Consider the following 20,620-nt stretch of genomic DNA (forward strand, 5'->3'; position numbering starts at 1 on the left):
ATTGGCTGCAGATATTCTGGCAAATTAATAAGAAAATCCATCCTTTTACAGACATGCAAAAAAAAAACATCACTGCTGTTATGCCAAAACCTTGTATCTCACTTTCACTTTTTGACTATTTAAATTTGTTGTACTTTAAATTTTATGTTGTTCTTTACATAGTTAAGGGACCAGAAATGCTCCCAAATGACCTCCATTTACTTTCAGTGTAAAGTTGCCATTTGGATATACACAACATTCAGAAACACCTTTTCCAGTTTGTGTTGCATTAAATAGTGATCCAGTGCTGTATTTTGAAGTTTACCCAAATTAGATATTGTGTAAACTCCTGACAAGAAGTCATACATTAGGTATCAATTATAGAGCAAGGTGAGACCTCTAGGGGTCTGCAGTGGCACTTGCAGGACAGCAATTCTTTTATTTTTATAATATCTCTTCAGTCTGTCTTTATTATACTTGTATAGTAACCTTAATAGCAAGCTATAGTCTAGTAAGTGTCAATAAAAGTATTTACCACCAGGTTTTTGCACCTGTGCTCAGTCCATATGAGGGTCATTGACTCCTACGGTCTGTGATGTGGGTCCACACCTCAACTCCTCATATTTCATTTACAGTAACTACATAGCATTTAAAAATACACTGAATAATTTATAGTAGATGTTGAATAATAAACTGTAAATTAATGTCCAATGTTTTTCAGTCTAATCTTATCCTGCAGTGTCTGCATGGTACGCCCAGTATAATACAGTCATTTCTACCAGTGACCTGCATGCGTTTACAGAAATTAACAGCAAATCTTACATTTAAGCTTGGTACGGAACGAGACGTCCAAAGAGCTTAATCCCTTAACGCAGATGGGCTTATTTCACACTAAGGGGTATTACTTAGTAACTACAGGGACTTCTGTACAAACTAGTGGGGCTGTTCTATTGGTAATAGAAGTTTGTAATAACACTTTTGGCCCGCCAGTGCTCCATAGGCTGCTTAAGGGGTTCAAACCTCCCAAAAAAAATAAAAACCTCACTGAAAATGCTTATGTGAAATAGTTGTGAGAATACGTTGAGTTACTGTTTTATGAAGGCCCCTCTATCATCAGCATTACATATAAAACTTGTACATGTTGGTTCACTGTCAGTTTGGATGGTAAATGAAATGGCTGTAACTGTGTTGTAGTCATGGCGACCCTTGGTTCCCATCACCACCACCACCAATCATTTCACATGGAGCCACTGTGACTGTGGCCGAATTTGATCCCTCTTTAGGTTTTACACTAATGAGTGTCCGAATCATAAAGTGGAGTTCAAGCGTAATTTTCCCACAATGCACTAGTCATTTTTAGTAAACATCATAGCTCGCTACATCATCTGAATGTGGACCACAATGCATTGTGAGTCTTGTTACCAAGCAACAGACTGGAGTGGAATAAACTGGAGCTGATGATGGTTGCTGCAAATGCTGTGAATTCCCATGTAGTTCCTTACTGGGAGGCTTATGTTTGTTAGCAAAATCATGGTCAGTGAGTATACCATGCATTATTACTGCTTTACTAACTTTAAATAGATAAAAATAAGAGATCAAGAACCTTATCATAGGCCAATATTTCCAAAAATAACCATTTCTTGCAATATGTTTGTTAAACATTAAACGCTTGAGATGTCTGGTTCCATTCACCACCACTGACAAATGGTAAGTTTCTCTACAGCACACAGCATTTCACACCCAAACATCTCTAAAAGACTTCTACCGTGATGTATTTAAAATGTACAGAAAGTTTAAAAGGTTGGTAGACTTCCCCTTTAATAGCGTTCAGCGTGCCGATCTCTTCAGTGTAAGGACAAGCAGAGCTGCCAAGTTTCTGGAGGATGGCATTTAAGCTGCCTGAGCTGCATTTCAATTCAGAGGGTGTTGCCATCGAGTGGCTGCACAGAGCAGGCGGAGAGAGAAGTTTCAATTGCAGGACAGCTGAAAACATCGACCACCCACCATCAGCTGTTTCTCGGACATCAGAATGGCTGCGTTGGACGTGGACATACACCCTGTAAGTGACCACTGTGTTTTGTTTTCTGTGTATTGTGGCGACGGTTCAGTCTGGGTCTGTAGCTAGTTTCCATGACCGGCACAAAGCGTGTATTAGATTTCTAATACTTTCATCCATTGATTGAGCTAAACATGAATCCACAGCGTGATGATAACTTGTGGACCTGTTCAGTACAACTGACCCAGTTTGAACTTTTTGGGCCTTAAAAAAAGAAAAGGACTTTTATTTTTTACGTTTACAGGACTTTTATATATAGATATATGAAACATACTTTGCTCATTTGTATGATGAAAACATATTAGCCATTCTCTGTGTGTCTTTGCTTTCCTCCTAAAACCTTGTATCTCCAAAATGTCAATTTTATAGGAGAAAGAAAAACCCTTCTTAACTTTCAATGAAAGTCAATGGAAAAAGATTTCATTCCAAGCAATTTTGGACTTTTTCTATTGGTCCAGTTATCAGAGGAAATTTTGACACCATATAAAGAACAACTGCCAGATTCACATTATGTCAAATAGTAAAAAACATACAAAACTGGAGATTTAAGCAAGACAGTAGTGATATGAAAGTTGTGTAGGTTTGACTTCAGCAGCTGTGTTTCCATAACACATTTTTTGCTAAATTACAAATATCTGGTGCAGCGTACACATGTAGTTCAAAGCACTGAGCACTGTTCACCACAATTCTGCGTCACTGATCTGTGAACATTATTGATCTACTTCTAGTGGACTGATTAACCGCCAGAAGAAGATCAATACCCTGTTATCAACCGAGGCTGTAGTCCACGTGCACTGCAGCAATTAAAATCCTCTTAAAACCTCTATTATTTATAAAAAACCTCGCATATATAATATATAAATATATGTAATCTGTGTATATGTATATATGTGTGTGTGTGTGTGTGTGTATATATATGTGTATATATATATATATATATATATATATATATATATATATATATATATATATATATATATATATATCAGTGCAAATATAAGTTGCTTGTTAAATTATAATACATTTTAAACATAGAACTGTGGGTCAATTATTATTCAACCCCTAGGTTTAATATTTTGTGAAAAAATCCTTGTTTGCAATTACAGCTATTAATCGTTTTTTATAAGACCTGATCAGGCCGGCACAGGTCTCTGGAGTAATCTTGGCCCACTCCTCCATGCAGATCTTCCATGCAGTTATTTAGGTTCTTTGGGTGTCTCATGTGGACTTTAATCCTGAGTTCCTTCCACAAGTTTTCAATTGGGTTAAGGTCAGGAGACTGACTAGGCCACTGCAACACCTTGATGTTTTCCCTCTTGAACCAGGCCTTGGTTTTCTTGGCTGTGTGCTTGGGGTCGTTGTCTTGTTGGAAGATGAAATGACGTCCCATCTTAGGATCCTTGATGGAGGTTCTTGGCCAAAATCTCCAGGTAGGCTGTGCTATCCATCTTCCCGTGGATGCGGACTAGATAGCCAGGCCCCTTGGCTGAGAAGCAGCCCCACAGCATGATGCTGCCACCACCATGCTTGACTGTAGGGATGGTATTCTTGGGGTTGTATGCAGTGCCATCCTGTCGCCAAACGTCACGGGTGTGGTTGGCACCAAAGACCTCGATCTTGGTCTCATCAGACCAGAGAACCTTGAACCAGTCTGCCTCGGAGTCCTCCAAGTGATCATGATCAAACTGTAGACGAGCCTTGACATGGCGCTTTAAAAGTAAAGGTACCTTACGGGCTCGTCTGGAACGGAGACCATTGCATTGAGTATGTTACTTATGATATTGACTGAAACCAATGTCCCCACTGCTATGAGATCTTCCCGGAGCTCCCTCCTTGTTGTCCTTGGGTCAGCCTTGACTGTTCGGACAAGCCTGGCCTCGGCACTAGTAGTTCCATAAGCCTTCCACTTCCGGATGATGCTCCCAATGGTGGAGACAGGTAGGCCCCACTCCTTGGAAAGGGTTTTGTACCCCTTGCCAGCCTTGTGACCCTCCACGATTTTGTCTCTGAATGCTCCTTAGTCTTTCCCATGTTGACCATGTATGAGTGCTGTTCACAAGTTTGGGGAGGGGCTTAAATAGTCAGAAAAGGCCTCAATTACTTCTTAGTACTGGAGGGAACCCAACAGAATTCTGGTGGTTTGAGGGGTTGAATAATAATTGACCCTCTGAATAAACTTTTCACAATTTTAAAAAACAATAAACAAAGAAATAACATTCTTTTTTGCTGCAGTGCATTTCACACTTCCAGGCTGATCTACAGTCCAAATGTCACTATGCCAAGTTAACTCCAAATGTGTAAACCTGCAAAATCTACAGGGGGTTGAATAATACTTGGAGGCACTGTATATATGTGTGCATATGTGTGTGTATAATATATATATATATTGTGTGTGTGTGGGGGGTGGGGGGGTGGGGGGGTGTGTGTATATATATTTATGAGTCATAACATTAAAATCATGTGCCTAATATCAGATCTTAATATAATATCTTACCTTAAGACATCAATTAGCAGAAGAGTATCAGATATACAGGTATCCACCATAGTTAGGATATTGTGGTTGGGGCATTTCAAGTAGATTAAGGTGAAGGACTGTGGGAGTGTGTATGTGTAAGGGTAGATATACCTCTTAAAGCATTCAGCACTCAATAAGCAAGACCAGTAAATAGCCTTAAAAGTAACCAATAAAAAGTGTATGGCCCCGCAGACGGGCCAAACCTGTTATTACAAACTTCTATTATCAGAGAATAGCCTCACCAGTTTGTACAGAAGTCCCTGTAGTTACTGTGTAATAAGCCTTGGAGTGTTAAGCGGTTAATAGCATATGTGACCAAATGCTCTCCTTTCAGTTCAATTACAACTTTGGCCCACTTGAAACCCCTAACCACCACATCCTCACTACAGTGGATACCCGTGTATCCCCAGTTTCCTCCTTATGAAAAAAAAATTGGATCAAATGTTTTTAACATGATAATCAGCACACGTTCAACCATGTGTGTCCAAACTTTTGACTGGTACTGCATATGAATGTAGAAAAAAAATCTATAGCTATGGTATTATCTAGTTTTAAGGGTGTATTGTTTGTTTGTTTTTTTGGAACCAAAAGATTGGAGAAATGATTCTTTGAGGATTTAAATTATTTTTCACTGCCGTGGAAACCCTCTTGTAAATAGTTCTTTGAAGAACCTTTTATAAATTGTCTATATAAAACCTAGCAACGGAAAGTTTTCCACTATTGTTACTAATCAAACTGCAGTTTTTAATGCTATATAGAACCGAAATGTATTTTAACGTGAATTATAGTTTTATATATTTAAAAACAATGATAATTGTAATGTTGAATTAATATATTGAAATATATTTGTAGTATAACTGTAGCTCAGAAAAACAAGCAATGTTTAAAACTCAATGTTCAAATATGTCTTTTGTTTAGACGGCAGTATATAGAGTGTAGTGGGTCATTTCTATACATTTACTCTAAAAATAAAGTATATATCTGTGCATGGGAAAGTACTATATCTTCCGTGTCCTATGCAGGGTTTCCCACACTGTTAGTGGCATGGTAATAACATTTGATTTTGCAGTAGGAGAAAGAGTGACTGATGGGCTATAAGGCAAGGGCAGCAAGTGGGGGAGGGTTTATGGGGATATATAAAGAGGCCTTTATCCCCATTGTATGTGTGTTAAGAGCAGTGGGACAGCGCAGCAGATGACGGCTGTGTGTGAAACGCTGGGTTGTGTTTGTATAGAAGCTGGTGCTGTGAAGCCCTCAGCATGCTGTGTGTTTGTAGGGCTGGTCTCATCACTGCAATGAGCCATGCATCTTAATACAGCCAGCTCACGGCCTCTGATCAGTGCTAAATGCTGCCTTGGTTCACTGTGGAGAATTTCACCAGACAGAACGTTCTCAGCACAGCAATGACACAGACACTGCAGTGGTGTAGTTGGCTGTAGATGCAGATGAGCCTGGGAAGGGATTTTTAAAGATTTCAGAACTATTAGAAACCAGCCGTCCCATCGTCCACTAACTAATGGAATGAGTTTGTTAGACACAGTGAGGTTGCTGCACTTTTTACACATGCCAGTGTCACTGTGACTGTTGATGAAGGACCACCAATTCCTTGCTTGATTTACTGGAATGGTTTGGGTCATTGTCATGCTGCATGGTCCACCTCCACTCCTCCAGACAGTTTTTGGACAGATGGTCTCACGTTTTACTCAATACAATGAAGAAGCCCTAGTGGATTCTGTGATGAAGCCAGGCCCTGCTGCAGCAGTGCAGCCCCAAACCAAGACATTTCCACCTATGTGTTTTGCAGTTGGTTTGGGTTTTTGTGCTCAAATGCTGTGTTGGGTTTGTGCTAAAGCTCATTGTTCCAAAAGTTCTTTTTAATATCTAGGTGTTCTCTGGCTAGAGAGTTTTGTGTTCACGTTTGTTTTTTTTTTTGTTGTTTTTTTTAAGTTTTTTTGACAGCAAAGGTTTCCTCTCTGCACTCCTGAAAATGAATGTGTGGTCTCTTTCTGATGGCAGATGCTGTACTGACATCAACTGTGGCAAGAACAACCTGTAGGTTTTGTGATATCGTTTTAGGATTGTTAAAGATCTCTTTATACATTTTGAGGTCTGCTGATGAGCTGAACTTGCTAGGACGGCCTGGCCTTGTCATGTTGGCAGTTGTTTAACTTGTAAATTATTTAGTGGACAGTGGGACGGCTGATCTCTTATAGTTGTGAGATCCATAATCTCAGATCCCTTTCCAGACTCCTCTGCATCTACAGCCTTCTTTCCGAAGGCCTCAGAGAGCTCTTTGGATCTCACTATTGTGATTCCACTTACTTTACCAATCAAGCACAAACCAAACTAAACATCTGAGGTTTAAATAAGACGGGCTTCTCCACAATCCCATCTTACCATGTTCTATTCATCTGCAGCTGATGTGCTGCACCTGAATTTGGGGATCAGATGTCTACAAACTTAAATAAGTTAAAAAAAAAAAAAGACAAAGGATCTCATGGGTTGTTTGAATGTTTTCACATGGCAAAGAAAAGCTACAGGAGAGGGGATTCTAACAAAGTGTCCAGCAAGTGTACATAGAATTTTTTACCCTCAGGTACACTGCTGCCTGATCTACTTGAACCTGTGCCATACACACCACAACAGCATTATCACTGCTATGATGAGAGTGGGTATGGGTCCTTTCCATTGATTGAGTCATGGAGTTGGGCTAATAAATTGAGCATCAACAGATAGGAAACAGTCGGTAACTATAAATCCATAAAGTTAATTTGCACTGTAGATGTTTCCAGTAAAATGGCTAGTAAAAAGGTATGGCAGAGTACCTTAAAAGTTCAAGCATTCAAGAGTGGTTTTAGAATTTTCTATGTTTGTTAATGTGTTTGTCCTTCAGACTGAAGAGAAGAGGACTCTGACCCTCTGCGGTCATGTTGGTTTCGACAGCCTTCCTGATCAGCTAGTCAGCAAATCTGTGTCCCAGGGCTTCTGCTTCAACATCTTGTGTGTAGGTGAGGAATAGATCTATCACATTTTCATGAGGATGTGATAGGGGGAGTCCTAACCTGCTGAATGGAATATTCAGTAAGCTAATTAAGAGGGAGGAGCCCCAGATTGAACATAAATATTATTCAATACCAAATTACTAAATATTGAAGTAATTTCAGCTGCAGCTCATTTACTAATGTGTTTGATGCTAAACCCAATATGTATTGTTGATCAAACTGAGATGTAGAGCTAAAAATGTGGGCTAGGAAAAGTTTTGACAAAGCTAAGCTGAGTTAATGCAAAAGAATGCTCTGAAATCAGTTACCAAACAAAGACTATTTACAGAATGAAGGTTTTGGTGGTTGAGATGACCACATGATGGAAAGTCAACCTTTAGCCCTTAAAAAGCCAATGGATGTGTTATTACAAACTTATATTACCAAAGAATAGCCCCACCAGTTCATTACAGAAATCCCTTTAGTTACTGAGTAATACATCTTAGGGTGTAATAAGCCTTTTTGCGCTATAGGGTTAAAAAGGAACGCTAGTTAAGAGTGTAATCAGTGTAATCCTGCTGGTAATCAATATATTTCTACAATGTATTTGTTATGTAATTACTGCTACTGTTACAGTTATTTGGATCTGGTAATGTCTGTTCCCACCCATGCCTGACGCCACATACCTTGTTTCCTCTCAGGTGAAACAGGGATTGGGAAGTCCACACTGATGAACACTCTCTTCAACACAACCTTTGAGAATGAAGAGGCCAGCCATTACCAGAACACTGTGTATTTACGGCCCAGGACCTACAACCTGCAGGAGAGCAACGTGGACCTCAAGCTGACCATAGTGGACACTGTGGGGTTTGGCGACCAGGTCAATAAAGAGGAGAGGTAGGGCAGGACACTCTTTCGCCTGCTCTGGGCACAGGGCCTAATGTGTAGCTAGTAAGGGTGTCTGAATGAATGCTAAAGCTAAACAGAGCTGGACTTCAGCCCACGCTAGGCTTCATTTCAGAAACACTGCCAATACACCAGTGCCTTGGGTCAGCTTTCGCATGACGAGTTAAACCAAAATGCAGGAAATATATTGTTTAGATGGTGGTTGCTTTCGGGGGCTTTGCACTTCTACACAAACCATCCCTTGGTACACTACATGTCCAAATGTTTGTGGACACCCCCTCTAATGAATGCATTCAGCTACTGACATATACTTGCAAATATATACACACAGCTTGTCTAGTCCCAATTGAGAAGTATTCCCACTAGAATAGGCAGCTCTCTGGAGCACATAAACGTAAGCCAGTTGGCACCATGCCTAATGCTAGTTGTGGGCTAGACAGATATAAAGCCCCTCCCTACATTGATGGTGCTCCATCAAAATCTTGACCTTTCTTAACACTCTAGTCGCTGAATGCAATCGAATCCTCACAGCAATGCTTTAAAATCAATTAGAAAGCCTTCCTCAGACAGCAGAGACAGTTACTCCAACAGAAGCAGGAAACACTTTTTTAATTTCATTGAATTCAGAAGAAACAGAACGAATGGGCAGGTGTCCCAAAACTTTTGTCCATGTAAGTGTATAATCTGTATTTGTTTTTGTCCTGTAGCTACAAACCCATTGTGGACTACATTGATAACCAGTTTGAAAACTTCCTCCAAGAGGAGCTTAAGATTAAGCGTTCACTCCACAATTACCACGACACGAGGATCCACATCTGCCTGTACTTCATTTCCCCCACGGGCCATTCGCTGAAGTCCCTCGATCTGGTCACCATGAAGAAGCTTGACAGTAAGGTAATGTTGTTTTTGTTGTTTAATAGCAAAGTTTTCTTTTAAAATACTGTAACCATAAAAACCGAAGGTTTAACATTCAGTCATTAGTGCTAAAATAGCAATGCTGAAACATCCAGCTCCTTACCAGCTTTTGCTGATGGCTGGTTTTAGATGGCCAAAGCTGGTCTTTGATTGTGGTTGAGAAGCTAGTCAGAAGACAACATACACTAAGCTGGTGAAGTTGTCGGTAATGCTTTTTCTAACCATCTCAGCTCTTGACCAGTGAAGTGTATGTTTTTATTTGAGTTTGATTGATTAACTGCTGCTCTATCAGCATGACCAGCATGACCAAACTGGTAATCAAGCAGGTCATACTGGTTAACTAGTTTAATAAAGCTGGTTGACCTATTTGGTCAAGCTAGTCATGGGAGTAGACAAGCGTAGTCGCCAGCTGGTCTGGCTGGTTGACAAGTGTGGTCATGCTGATCAACAAGCTTGGTCAGGTTGATCACGCTGGTAGACCCGCTAAACCATCACTATCAGAGAAAACACCCTGTGCCAGTCAAGACCATTCTAACCAGCTTGCCCTGGCCAATCTGGATTGGCAGGGAGTTCAATAAAAAAAAATTCAATAGCCACATTGGCATGTTTGGTCAGTATATAGTATATAGACTTCTTGGTTGGTAACTAGGGAACTGTCCAAGTTACAGTATGTAGTAGTGCATAGCATCACTGTTTAGCATATTATTAAAATGCAGCATTATAATGTGGCTGACAAGGAATGGAAGCTATTCAGCATGATGATTTTTTTTTATTTTTGGAGCACATTCCTCTTGTTATATCCTGTATTCTAAGTTCATATAACAATGAACAAAATTCAAACCTTTAGAATTAAATGAAAAGTTACAGTGCTGCAAACGGGGTCATTTTAATGGCTGAATCCTGCTGTGTGTACACTGCTCCTATTGTGTGAATTTAACTCGAAGCTCTTCTGAATTCCCTGATAGGTGAACATCATTCCCCTCATTGCAAAGGCAGACACCATCTCCAAGTGTGAGCTTCACAAATTTAAGATTAAAGTCATGAGTGAACTGGTCAGTAACGGCGTTCAGATTTACCAGTTTCCAACAGACGATGAAGCAGTCACAGAAATCAACTCCACCATGAACGTGAGTGAACTCAAACACAGGGTATGCTATTTGCAAAGTAATGGCTATTGTGACGATCAGTGGGGCAAAGCTAAAGCATCACTTAACAAATAAAAACACCTGACTACTGAGTAATCCTCCTCGTGCCACCAAAACAGCTCTAAGCCTTCAGCTTCAAGAGCTGACTGGTTTTAATGTTATGGCTGATTAGTGTATATACTGTTTATAAAAAGCTATGGATGAAAGTACAGAGGCAGAAAGTACATAAAGGCCAGAATTTGCTTTCATGGAGTGAATTTGAGCAAATTTGTGCAGGCACATCTGCCGTTTGCTGTGGTGGGAAGCAGTGAGGAGGTTAAAGTTGGAAATAAGATGGTGCGGGCCAGGCAGTTCCCATGGGGAGTGGTGCAGGGTGAGTATTTGAGTCAGATAATGTTAGCTAGGGGAAACGCACATGTTACAGTTCTTGTCCACGTGGGCCACCCCTTTAAATATGAGAATTTAACCCTTTAAAGTGCAGTGTTAGTCCTCCTATTAATCGTAAGATCTCAGTATTACTCAGTAAACTACTATAAATCACTTGGTAACTACTGTGAAACTGATGTTATGTAATTATATGCAAAGAACCTAAGTGCGGACACACATTTGAACCCTTAAGCTTTACAGTTGTGCGTGACTGGCAATATAAATGCCATTTAATCACCCTATCACATCATTTTACTATTAATGTAAACTGCCATATTACCTTTGTGGACTTAAAACAACCCTGATACAGACATTTTCACTCTGGTCTTCATGGAGCCACATGGATACACACATGCAGGCAGAACATTGGGGCCTTGACTGTGTTGTAATTTGGAATACAGCAAAACAATGCACTGTGAGAGTATTCAGAGGCTGTATTGTAAGTTGTGTGTGTATGTGTGTTTGTGTTTGAGCACAGTGGAGAACGAGAGCCACTGTGACTTCGTAAAGCTGAGAGAGATGCTGCTCCGGGTGAACATGGAAGATCTACGGGAGCAGACACACACGCGCCATTATGAGCTCTACCGCCGCTGCAAACTGGAGGAGATGGGCTTTAAAGACTCCAACACTGACACACAGCCATTCAGGTACCGCTGCAGGGTTGCCACACTTCCCCATTCCCCATCCACAGACACTGACAGAGGCAAAGCCAGGGTCACGAGGCCTGGTTCACTCAGCAACTAGTTTTACCTCAGCTAACCCTAGTCTGAAGGTGAAGTGCAGCTCTCCAGTATCAAAAACACCATCGTTCATCATTTCCCAACGTTTTACAGTGTCAGAGCTTTAGGGCTCGCAGGGACTTCTCTAGGGGACTGGGTGCGTGTAAATTGTGGGGGCGTAATGATAACAAGTCAGACTGTTGCGTTTTATAGTTTTAAGGTTTTGGAATTGGTCTGTTTTAAAGCCCTGATTGGGTTCTGCTGATGGTGAATTCAAACTAACTGGTGCAATGGAGGAGATGCTTTACTCTTGAAAGCAATAAATTCTTGCTACTTGTACTGCATTAATGTTTATTTGCATGTATTCTGGTTTTACAAGCAAGAATCTCTTATTGCCCACAATTGGCTAAACGTTTATTTAATGTACTGTACTGTAAATGTAAGATAGAGTTATCATTGTGTCTCTGCCTCTGTCCTTCAGTCTGCAGGACGTTTATGTGGCCAAGAGGAGAGAGTTCATGGCTGAACTGCAGCGCAGTGAGGAGGACATGCGGCAGATGTTTGTCAATAAAGTGAAGGAGACGGAGGCGGAGTTGAAGGAGAGAGAAAGAGAGGTCAGAGGACAGAGGAGAGCATGCAGGACGTTGCCATATACATTAACCTCACGTTGACTAATCAAAAATGTGTAGAAAGCCCTTCATACAGTCTGGAGCATTTGTGGATCCTGCAGGGTAGCTCTGTTTTTCTTTGCAGTTGTATACTGAGTGTGTGTGTGTGTGCATTAATGTGTGCTCTGAGTTTAGTGAAGAGGAGGCTTTTCAGTGTATGTGTGTGTGTGTGTGTATGTGTGCATTACAGTGTGTTCATGTGTGAAGAAAAGTATGTCCCAGTTTGTGAGTATTTTGTGAGAAATGCTTTGCCTAAACAACTAAAAAGTTCATAAAAATATATATATATATGTATGTTCATACGTAGACGTAGCACGTATGACCCCATGTCCTGAAGTCTAAAAATAGACATGCGTGTGTTTGTGTGTGTCTACAGCTGCACGAGCGTTTTGAGCAACTGAAGCGTTTGCATCAGGAGGAGAAGCGGACTCTGGAGCAGAAGCGGCGTGAGCTGGAGGAGGAGATGAACTCGTTCAGCAGGAGGAAGGTGGCGGCGGAGGCGCTGCAGGCATGCACGCTGCAGAGCTCCATCACACACACCATCAAAAAGGACAAAGACAAGAGAAAGTGAGTCGTCTCCCCTCCTCCAGTGTCAGCCTGTCTGCTCCTATCTGTGTTAGGCTCTGTCTGTCTCTCTGAGAGTGTGTGTGTGTGTGTGTCTGGGTGTCTCCATGTCCTTGCCTCCTCTCTGTGGCTCTCTCAGTGTGTCTCTGTGGGCTTTTTGTTTGTCTCTGCATGCTGCTCTTGTTTGTATGTGCTGTGCAGGGAGAAGCACTATGACAGCACCTTGGCACTCAGGGCTCTGGCACACTGCAGCCACACACTGCATCATGCTACAGGTTGCTTGGGGCAGCTGTGTGTGCATGTGTACAGTAATCAGTTGTGTAATATGTATGTACATTTTTCAATGGAATCATATAATAATGTTTTTCATTTAAAATATTCAAATGTATCATTTAAATTATTATATATATATATAATAATGATTTAAATGTTCCTCCTATTACACGCTAATACACGGGTCCTAAACGTTTCCACTTTTATGTAATACCATTCACAGTGGATTGTGGAATATCTGGGAGGAAAGAAAGTTCACGCTGTAACACACTGAATTTCAGGCAGCCTGCATGGCTTGGTGCTTGATTGAATACACCTGTGACAATAGGACTGAATGAAACACTTGAATTTAATAATTAAGTGGTGTGTCCAAATACTTTTGTTGACCCATTAGCCATAACATCAATACCACCTCCCTGATGTTACACTCATTGTCCATTCTATCAGCTCCTCATAGCATACAGGAGCACTCTGGAGTTCTGTAATTGCAGACTGTAGCCCATCTGTTTCTCTGCATACTTTGATAGCCTCCTTTCACCCTGTCCTTCAATGGTCAGGTCCCCACATGCCCACCACAGAGCAGGTCATTCTCAGCACTGCAGTGACACTGACATGGTGGTAGCGTGTTAGTGTGTGCTGTGCTGATACGAGTGGCTCAGACACAGCAGTGCTGCTGGGGTTTGGACCACATTCGGCAATTATAGAACTACAAATTGCTTCTTTATGGTAAATAGAGCTGATAAAATAGTCAGTGAGTGTGGAAACAAGGAGGTGGTGGTAATGTTATGGCTAATCAGTGTATATATGACCTTGTTACTCTTGCAATCATTATCCTACAATCATACAGAATCATAAAAAGAGAGTAGAAACATTAGTAATGACTGTTTTGGCCCTTTTTATGTTGTCGTCTGAGTGACGTTACAATACCAGCAGCTCTTCGTTTCTGGTGGCTGTTGAGTGAAGAGCCCTCTGCTGGAGAAAAGCAACATTGCCAGCAAGAAAAGGTCATTTTTAGACAGTTTCAGTGATAAATCTAAATGTAAATTTACACATTTTTCTTCTTATCTCAAATGTTGTTGGGGTTAGTATGAGGCTAATGTCCACATACTGTTATCTAGGGACAAAAATGGATATTAGCAGTGCAGTGTACTTTTGTCTATCTTTATTGAGATATATATATATATATATATAATGCCATTCAGTGTGTATAGTAGATAAGGGGCAACTGAAGCTTAAAGGGTCATTAGTTTGAATCCCCGTACCTGCAGGAAATTTGGGCAAGAAGAGCGATTCACACTCACCTGCTGAGACTGCCCACTGCCCAGAGTGTGTATGTGTCTGTTCACTTCTATGGATGTGTTAAATCTTACAAAAAAGTTACATTTCATTGTACTGCTCCCTAGAGCCTCTAAAAGAGGTCTTCCTGAAGCTTCTAAAGCCTGTTAGCTACATTATTCTTGTAGCTCTGGAACCAGGAAAACACTGAACATGTCATGGCAGATTGGTTGTATTTGGGGTAAGAGCAAAACTGTATGAATTGGATTTTCAACAAACTGCTCCACTAATTCTGGTGCTGATTTACAGTGTCACATAACTGTATCCGCTAAGCCAGTGGTCTCCTACTCCAGTTAGTCTATACCACCCAGTTTCAGCTGTCAGTACAACTGAGCTGGGTGAATTGACTCTTAAGTACGTACACATTAAATAGAACAATTCTCAATAGAGTTCAAAATAATTGAGAACACTAAATCCATGTCTCTGCACTATGTTGAGCCGCTCAGAGCAGGTCCTCAGGGATTTGTCTCACATGTGAAAGGCTTATTGTCATATTTATCCTCCTATTGCATGAGGATGATTCATAGATTGAGAAGAGGTGCAGCCATAGTGTGAAGGAAGTTGCTGAATTTGCAGGTGTATGGAAGTGTGCGGTCATACGGGTCTACCAGCAGTGGCAGAAATCCCAGTCTATAGGAAACTCTCTGCAGAATTGTAACTGACAGTTGAAATTGACGGACAGGGACCGCTGGTGTATTTCATGGCTTGGAAAAATTATGTCCCATCCAGGCAAGAATTGCTTCTAGAAGTCAACGCAGGTCCTTCACCACCAGTTAGGATACCTGAACCATATGAAGCACAGTGGCATGAAAGAGCCTTTAGCTCCCTTCTGCTGAGGCATGACTGCTGGTAGACCTGTATGACCAGCCACTTCCATACACCTGCAAACTCTGCTACTTTCTTCACACTGTGGCCTTTGGCTCAAATGCAATCACTTCTTTTTGCCAATCATTAACATCTGTGACCTGTTTTCCCACATGTCGAACAAGACAGTCACTGCACTGTCCCAACTTTTCTCAATCTATGAATCCTGCTGCACACCCCACATGTATTTATAAAAAATAGCACACTGTAGGTCTGAAATCAAGACTGGAATTTGCCGTTTCTGAAGTTGAAAGCTTAGATGGCAATAATCCATGTTATTTTTATTTACACATTGTGCTTGATTTTGCCTGTGTCTTAACCGTGTGAACTGTCATTCCTTTCTTCTGTTTTGTCTTTCAGTTGACTTTTTTGCACACTTTCTAAGCCCTGCTTGAAGCACTCCACACGGTCACATGGTTTACAATGACAACAGCACAAAATGGACAGCGGATGGCTCATCATTAAAAATACGTAATTGACTTAGTATGGAATAGCCTACATTTATACTATACACACTATACACACCAGGATTGTGGTGACAGAGTATTTGATCCCCTCTGTGGCATCGGTACACACTAACACAGTGTTTACACTGCCGCTGTGGAAAAAGGCCACATTTGCTGTAATCACTGCTGTAGAAGTCTTCATCAGGTGTTTTCCTTATTGACCTCTTATATTTAACCCTTCTGATAGTGGAGCAGACAGCACTGTACAGAAGACCACCCTTCATTCATTTCATTTACAGTCCAGAGTTCTTTGGATAGAAGATGGTCTACTTGCATACGGAGTGAGAAATTCAAAGCAAATGAGGGAAAAAACCTAAGGCTTTCAAAACTGGAAGACTCAAAGCTACAGAGAAAATGTGACCCCTAACAACCCCCTGCAAGACCTGATAGACCACCAAAATGGCCACATCTGATAAACAGGCCAGATAATCACGCTCAACTCTGGCTTCAGATTTGAAAACGTCCACAGATGTGGAGCTGATCAAGAAGCTCCTCCGTGTACAGAGCAACATGCAGCTCTATCTTCAGCTTCCCCAAAAACCTAAACCTGATAACATTAGGATGCATTTCTATCTTTGATTTTAGTTACAGTAAAGTAGACCCGCATCTAATCTTGATAAGGGAATGGTTCTGAAGTTTAGATGATGCCACAGAGTGAGCTTTTAGCTAATGGAAGAGAAAAAACAACAAAAAATTATTTGCAAATCAAACTGCTGAAGCTGTTGCTGTTCTGTTCTCTGTTCTTGGATGGTTATAAACAGATATTTCTAGAACAGTGAAGAAATCCCCTTCAGAAACACTGAGAGTGAGTCCCCTGAGAAGAATGGAGGCTGTATTAAAGGTAAAGGGTGGAGCTCTTGTAATGAAATAAATGCAGGGAGGTCTCTGGCTGTTTCTCATGTGCTGTAGAACATGTTTTATTCCTCATTTGATGCCATTTACAGAACCTTAAGCTAGAAAGTGAAAATACAACATTAACAATGTGATGTGATCTGATTAAAGCAGGCTTTAAGAAGCAGGTTTCACCATTGTGAACAGTGAGTGAACTATCAGTGTCATAATAACTCGCTGGATGATGTTGCGTGTCTTCATGTTTAATATGTCATGTTTTGTAGCTTTGAATGACCCAGTGTAATAACTGCAACTAACTATTGTTATACCTTTAGACCAAACGACTCAAGAAGAAGATAGATTACTGTGCAGAGTTTATCTATTATACATTAATATTTCTGTGTTGTTGTTTTTTTTACATTTAATTCAATAAAAGTTTCTTTATTTTAAGAAACCAATTGACCAATTTCAGTGAGTTTTACCTGTACATTACCGGTACACATTTCTGCTTCCAGAAAACAGGAAAACCAGTCTTAAGGTGCATTTACCTCCATTTATGAAAGAACTGATATTTGGGAGGAGGGACACACCAGAGACTCCTCCCAATCTAATGTCCCATGAATTTCCATCTCTACCCCCTGTGTCCATGACGAAGTTTCCACAACCCACCACCCCTTATCCTCCCTTTAACTCAGTCATATCTCTCAGCCCTAGCTCCACTTATCAGAGAGGGGTCTGGCCTTCTAGCTCAAAGCAGAGGCCACCTGAACTCCAGGCCAAAGTTCTCAGAGTTCCCCTCCTCTTACAGTTCCCTTGCACATGATCATATGTTGACTCTATGGTCCAAACTCTTAAATATATGTTTCATAAATCATAAAAGAAACATCTGGAGACCTTCTCATAGAAACCTCGCAGAGGCTTGCCTGGGTTTTAATGGTTGCAGAAAACCATCAGGGTTTTAAAACTTTGTGTAAAATGTGACGTGACTCACACACAGGGTGTGAGACAGATCTATGCTTTTTTTAGACTCCATTCTCCATATACACTCATCAGCCATAACATTAGAACCACTGACAGGTGAAGTGAATTTGATATTAAAGTGAACAGTCAGTTCTTGAAGGAAAAAAGGGCAAGCATGAGAATCTGAGCCACTTTGAAAAGAGCCATATTGAAATAGCCAGATGACTGGGTCAGAGCTCCTCCAAAACATCAGGCAGGTCTAGTAGGGCGTTCCTGGTGTGCAGTGGTCAGTGGTCAAGACCTGCCTACCAAAAGTGCGCCAAGAAAGGACAACCAGTGAACCAGCAACAGGACCATGGGTGCCCAAGGCTCATGGATGTGATCCATTGAGGTCCTACCTTGGATCTGCTGCTAATGTCTTGATGCCAGATACCACAGAACAACTTCACCTTCATCCATGCCTCGACAGGTCAGAGCCGTTTTGCTGGAACAAGGGGGACCTATACAGTTTTCGGCATGTGGTTGTAATGTTATGGCTGATCTGTGCATATAAATATCTGCATGATGACAGTTAGCGTAAGTGGAGATTTGATGCTCACAGTTGCAGATTATTAACTTGTTGTTCTCTCTTTCTTTCTTATTGTCTGTCTGTTCTTCTGTTTTTTTGTCTGTTGGTCTCTCTGTTTTTCTTCTTCTCTCATTTTTTTATTTCCTTGTCTCCTCTTCTTGTCTTTTCTCCCTTCTTTTCCTCTTTATTTCTCTCCTCACACTTTACCTTCTGCTATCCTGTCTTCTCTTTGACCCCTCTTCTCCTCTCATCTCCGCCTCACAGCTTCTTTAGTCTTCCATCAGCTTTCTCCCTCACCCCAGAAAGGAATCTGAATTAGGATTTGAATCTGAAAAATGATCACTGTCCTCTTTTATGTGTAACTAACAGACTTGTTTGGTTTGTAGTGTGGCAATTATCAACCCAACAAAAAAGGATCTACACTCTTAAAATTTAAGGTGCTGCAAATGGTTCTTTGAGTCTTGCCATAGAAGAACCACCTTTAGTTATAGGGATGTGTGAGTGTGAAGAATCTGTTGTAGCTGTTAAAAGGAAGAAATATGAGGTTTTCATATCTGCTCCTTTAGGTCATTGAATGTGTTTTGGAGGATTGGATGTTATTTTTGGTTTTGATATAGTTCATTGGCTTTTCACATGATCTTTTGTATGTTGGGGGCTTTTCGTTTGCACTCCTGCATGTATAGAACATGATAAAACTGTCAGAAAGGCTCAGTATTTGAATTTAAAGCTGCCTTCTATAGTTCAGGCTGCATTTCTTTGCCACTACGTCTATTCGTATATAGCCTAGAAATGCAGCTGATGTATCCTTCCCAGCTCTCAGTTACCCACAGTTCTCTGTGCACATACAATGTTTAAAAAAAAAGGAAAAGTATCATGAAAATGTTGGAAAACAAACAATTATAATTCATTTCCATGAAGAACTTAAAAAGCAGTTACATTTTATGCTGCAATTGTGAGAGGCGGGAGCTTTGCTGTGAGCACGCTGCCTGGTTAGACTGTTATAATGGAGCCTAATAAGAAGTTGTTTCCATAGGAAAGATGTGGGTCAATCTGTGGCAGTATTTGAACTGTTTAGACCACTTCTCGACACTTCTATACACCCAAGCTTACTGCACATCACCACTTTACATAATCAAATAAAATCACCACCAGTTGTTTTCGTTGAGCAATAAATCACTGTAACGCTACACAAGCTGTCGGCTGAAGCTTTTAAAGGCCCAAAGAACCATCACTTGATGTAAAGGTTATTTACCAATGTGAAGGCTTGATCATGGTTATTTATGGGTCCAAAAGTGGTTCTTCTATGGCTTCACTCAAAGAACCATTCATAGCACCTTTATTTGTAGTGACGTAATAGCATAAGAATACATTTGCTATAGCAATATTTCTACAGTAGTACTTATATAATAACCTGTGATGCCTTGGCCTCGGTGTGATATTCCTGTAGAACTGTTTTAGGGTACTCTGTAAAACTTGTGTAACATCCTGCAGTAAAACTACAGTACCTGTCCTGGTTTACTGTACGATTCGTAAATAGGAATACTGTAGAAAATGCTGTAGTATTACTGTAGATCTATACCAGAAGGGATCATGTGGACCTGTGCAGTTGTTTTACAGTGTGAATATCTGTAAAGCTACGTTTAATCTGAGTATTTTTTTAAACCGTGCTCATAACGTCTGTGTAAATGGGTCTGGTTTGCTGTGATCTGTGTTGTTCATCGATTCTATGACCTGTGTTCACTGTAAACAGCAGTATGTACTCTGGACCACAGGGTGGCGCTGGTGTTGCTTTAGATTTTATTTTATTTATTAATTTTATTTATTTATTTCTGCAGAAATTGCTTTCTGATGTGATTCTGATCATCATGCGGATTCCCTTTGAATATTAAATATTCCCTTGACAAACCACAGTACTTTGGTAATAAATAAACTGCCCTTGGAAATCACTAATCAGCGACTCTGTTGTAGAAAGTGTGGAATTTGGATTCTGGTTTGTTTAACATTAATAAAAGCCCCCTAAATGAACATTATTATTAAAGATATATTTACATTACAGTACGTACTGGGGTTTACTTAAAGGGCCATGCCATAGAAAACTGAATTTCCCTCTCGTATGCCTCTCAATCTGTCAATCTAAGCAGTCCTTTTTTTCCTAAGAGTCCATCACATTTCCATACAGCTGTCTCTTCAGCCTACAGCATTTTAGCCCTGCCCATTTATGTGATAGAAAGCTATATGCTATGTGCTATAGAAGTTTTAGGTGGAGTGTTTCAGGCTGGATTGCTTTTTGAAGGAGGCGCAATAAAGGGCAGCCAATCACAACAGAGCTCATTTACGTAGATCAGTCTTAAAGGCACAGTTTCATTTAAAAGGTGAGGGACTTTAAAGAGAGGATAGTGGAAATAGACT

General features: G+C 40.6%; 1 protein-coding gene across 3 annotated transcripts; it reads left to right on the plus strand.

Moving 5' to 3' along the window:
- The first annotated feature begins 1,876 nt into the window (after window positions 1-1,876).
- On the plus strand, window positions 1,877-20,228 carry LOC140544369 (septin-8-A-like). 3 transcript variants are annotated; one of them, XM_072667892.1, is made up of 10 exons: window positions 1,877-2,038; window positions 7,444-7,558; window positions 8,233-8,428; window positions 9,145-9,331; window positions 10,318-10,479; window positions 10,774-10,870; window positions 11,402-11,570; window positions 12,124-12,256; window positions 12,687-12,877; window positions 18,476-20,228. In XM_072667892.1, the coding sequence occupies exons 1-10, from the start codon at window positions 2,009-2,011 to the stop codon at window positions 18,528-18,530; spliced, it is 1,335 nt and encodes a 444-aa protein (XP_072523993.1). In that variant the 5' UTR covers window positions 1,877-2,008; the 3' UTR covers window positions 18,531-20,228. The 3 variants fall into 3 exon arrangements, with proteins under 3 accessions (XP_072523993.1, XP_072524001.1, XP_072524009.1); XM_072667900.1 differs by lacking the exon at window positions 18,476-20,228 and adding an exon at window positions 15,707-17,164; XM_072667908.1 differs by lacking the exon at window positions 10,318-10,479.
- Window positions 20,229-20,620: the final 392 nt, after the last annotated feature.

This window comes from Salminus brasiliensis, chromosome 2 (assembly GCF_030463535.1).
Source record: "Salminus brasiliensis chromosome 2, fSalBra1.hap2, whole genome shotgun sequence".
NCBI lineage: Eukaryota > Metazoa > Chordata > Actinopteri > Characiformes > Bryconidae > Salminus > Salminus brasiliensis.

Excerpts from the sequence above, each read along its gene's own strand:
- LOC140544369 (XM_072667892.1), top strand. The coding sequence starts at position 2,009 with ATGGCTGCGTTGGACGTGGACATACACCCT. Across the intron at positions 10,480-10,773 it reads AAATCAACTCCACCATGAAC|GCACATCTGCCGTTTGCTGT; the intron begins GTGAGTGAACTC and ends AAATTTGTGCAG. Across the intron at positions 12,878-18,475 it reads AAGGACAAAGACAAGAGAAA|CTTCTTTAGTCTTCCATCAG; the intron begins GTGAGTCGTCTC and ends TCCGCCTCACAG.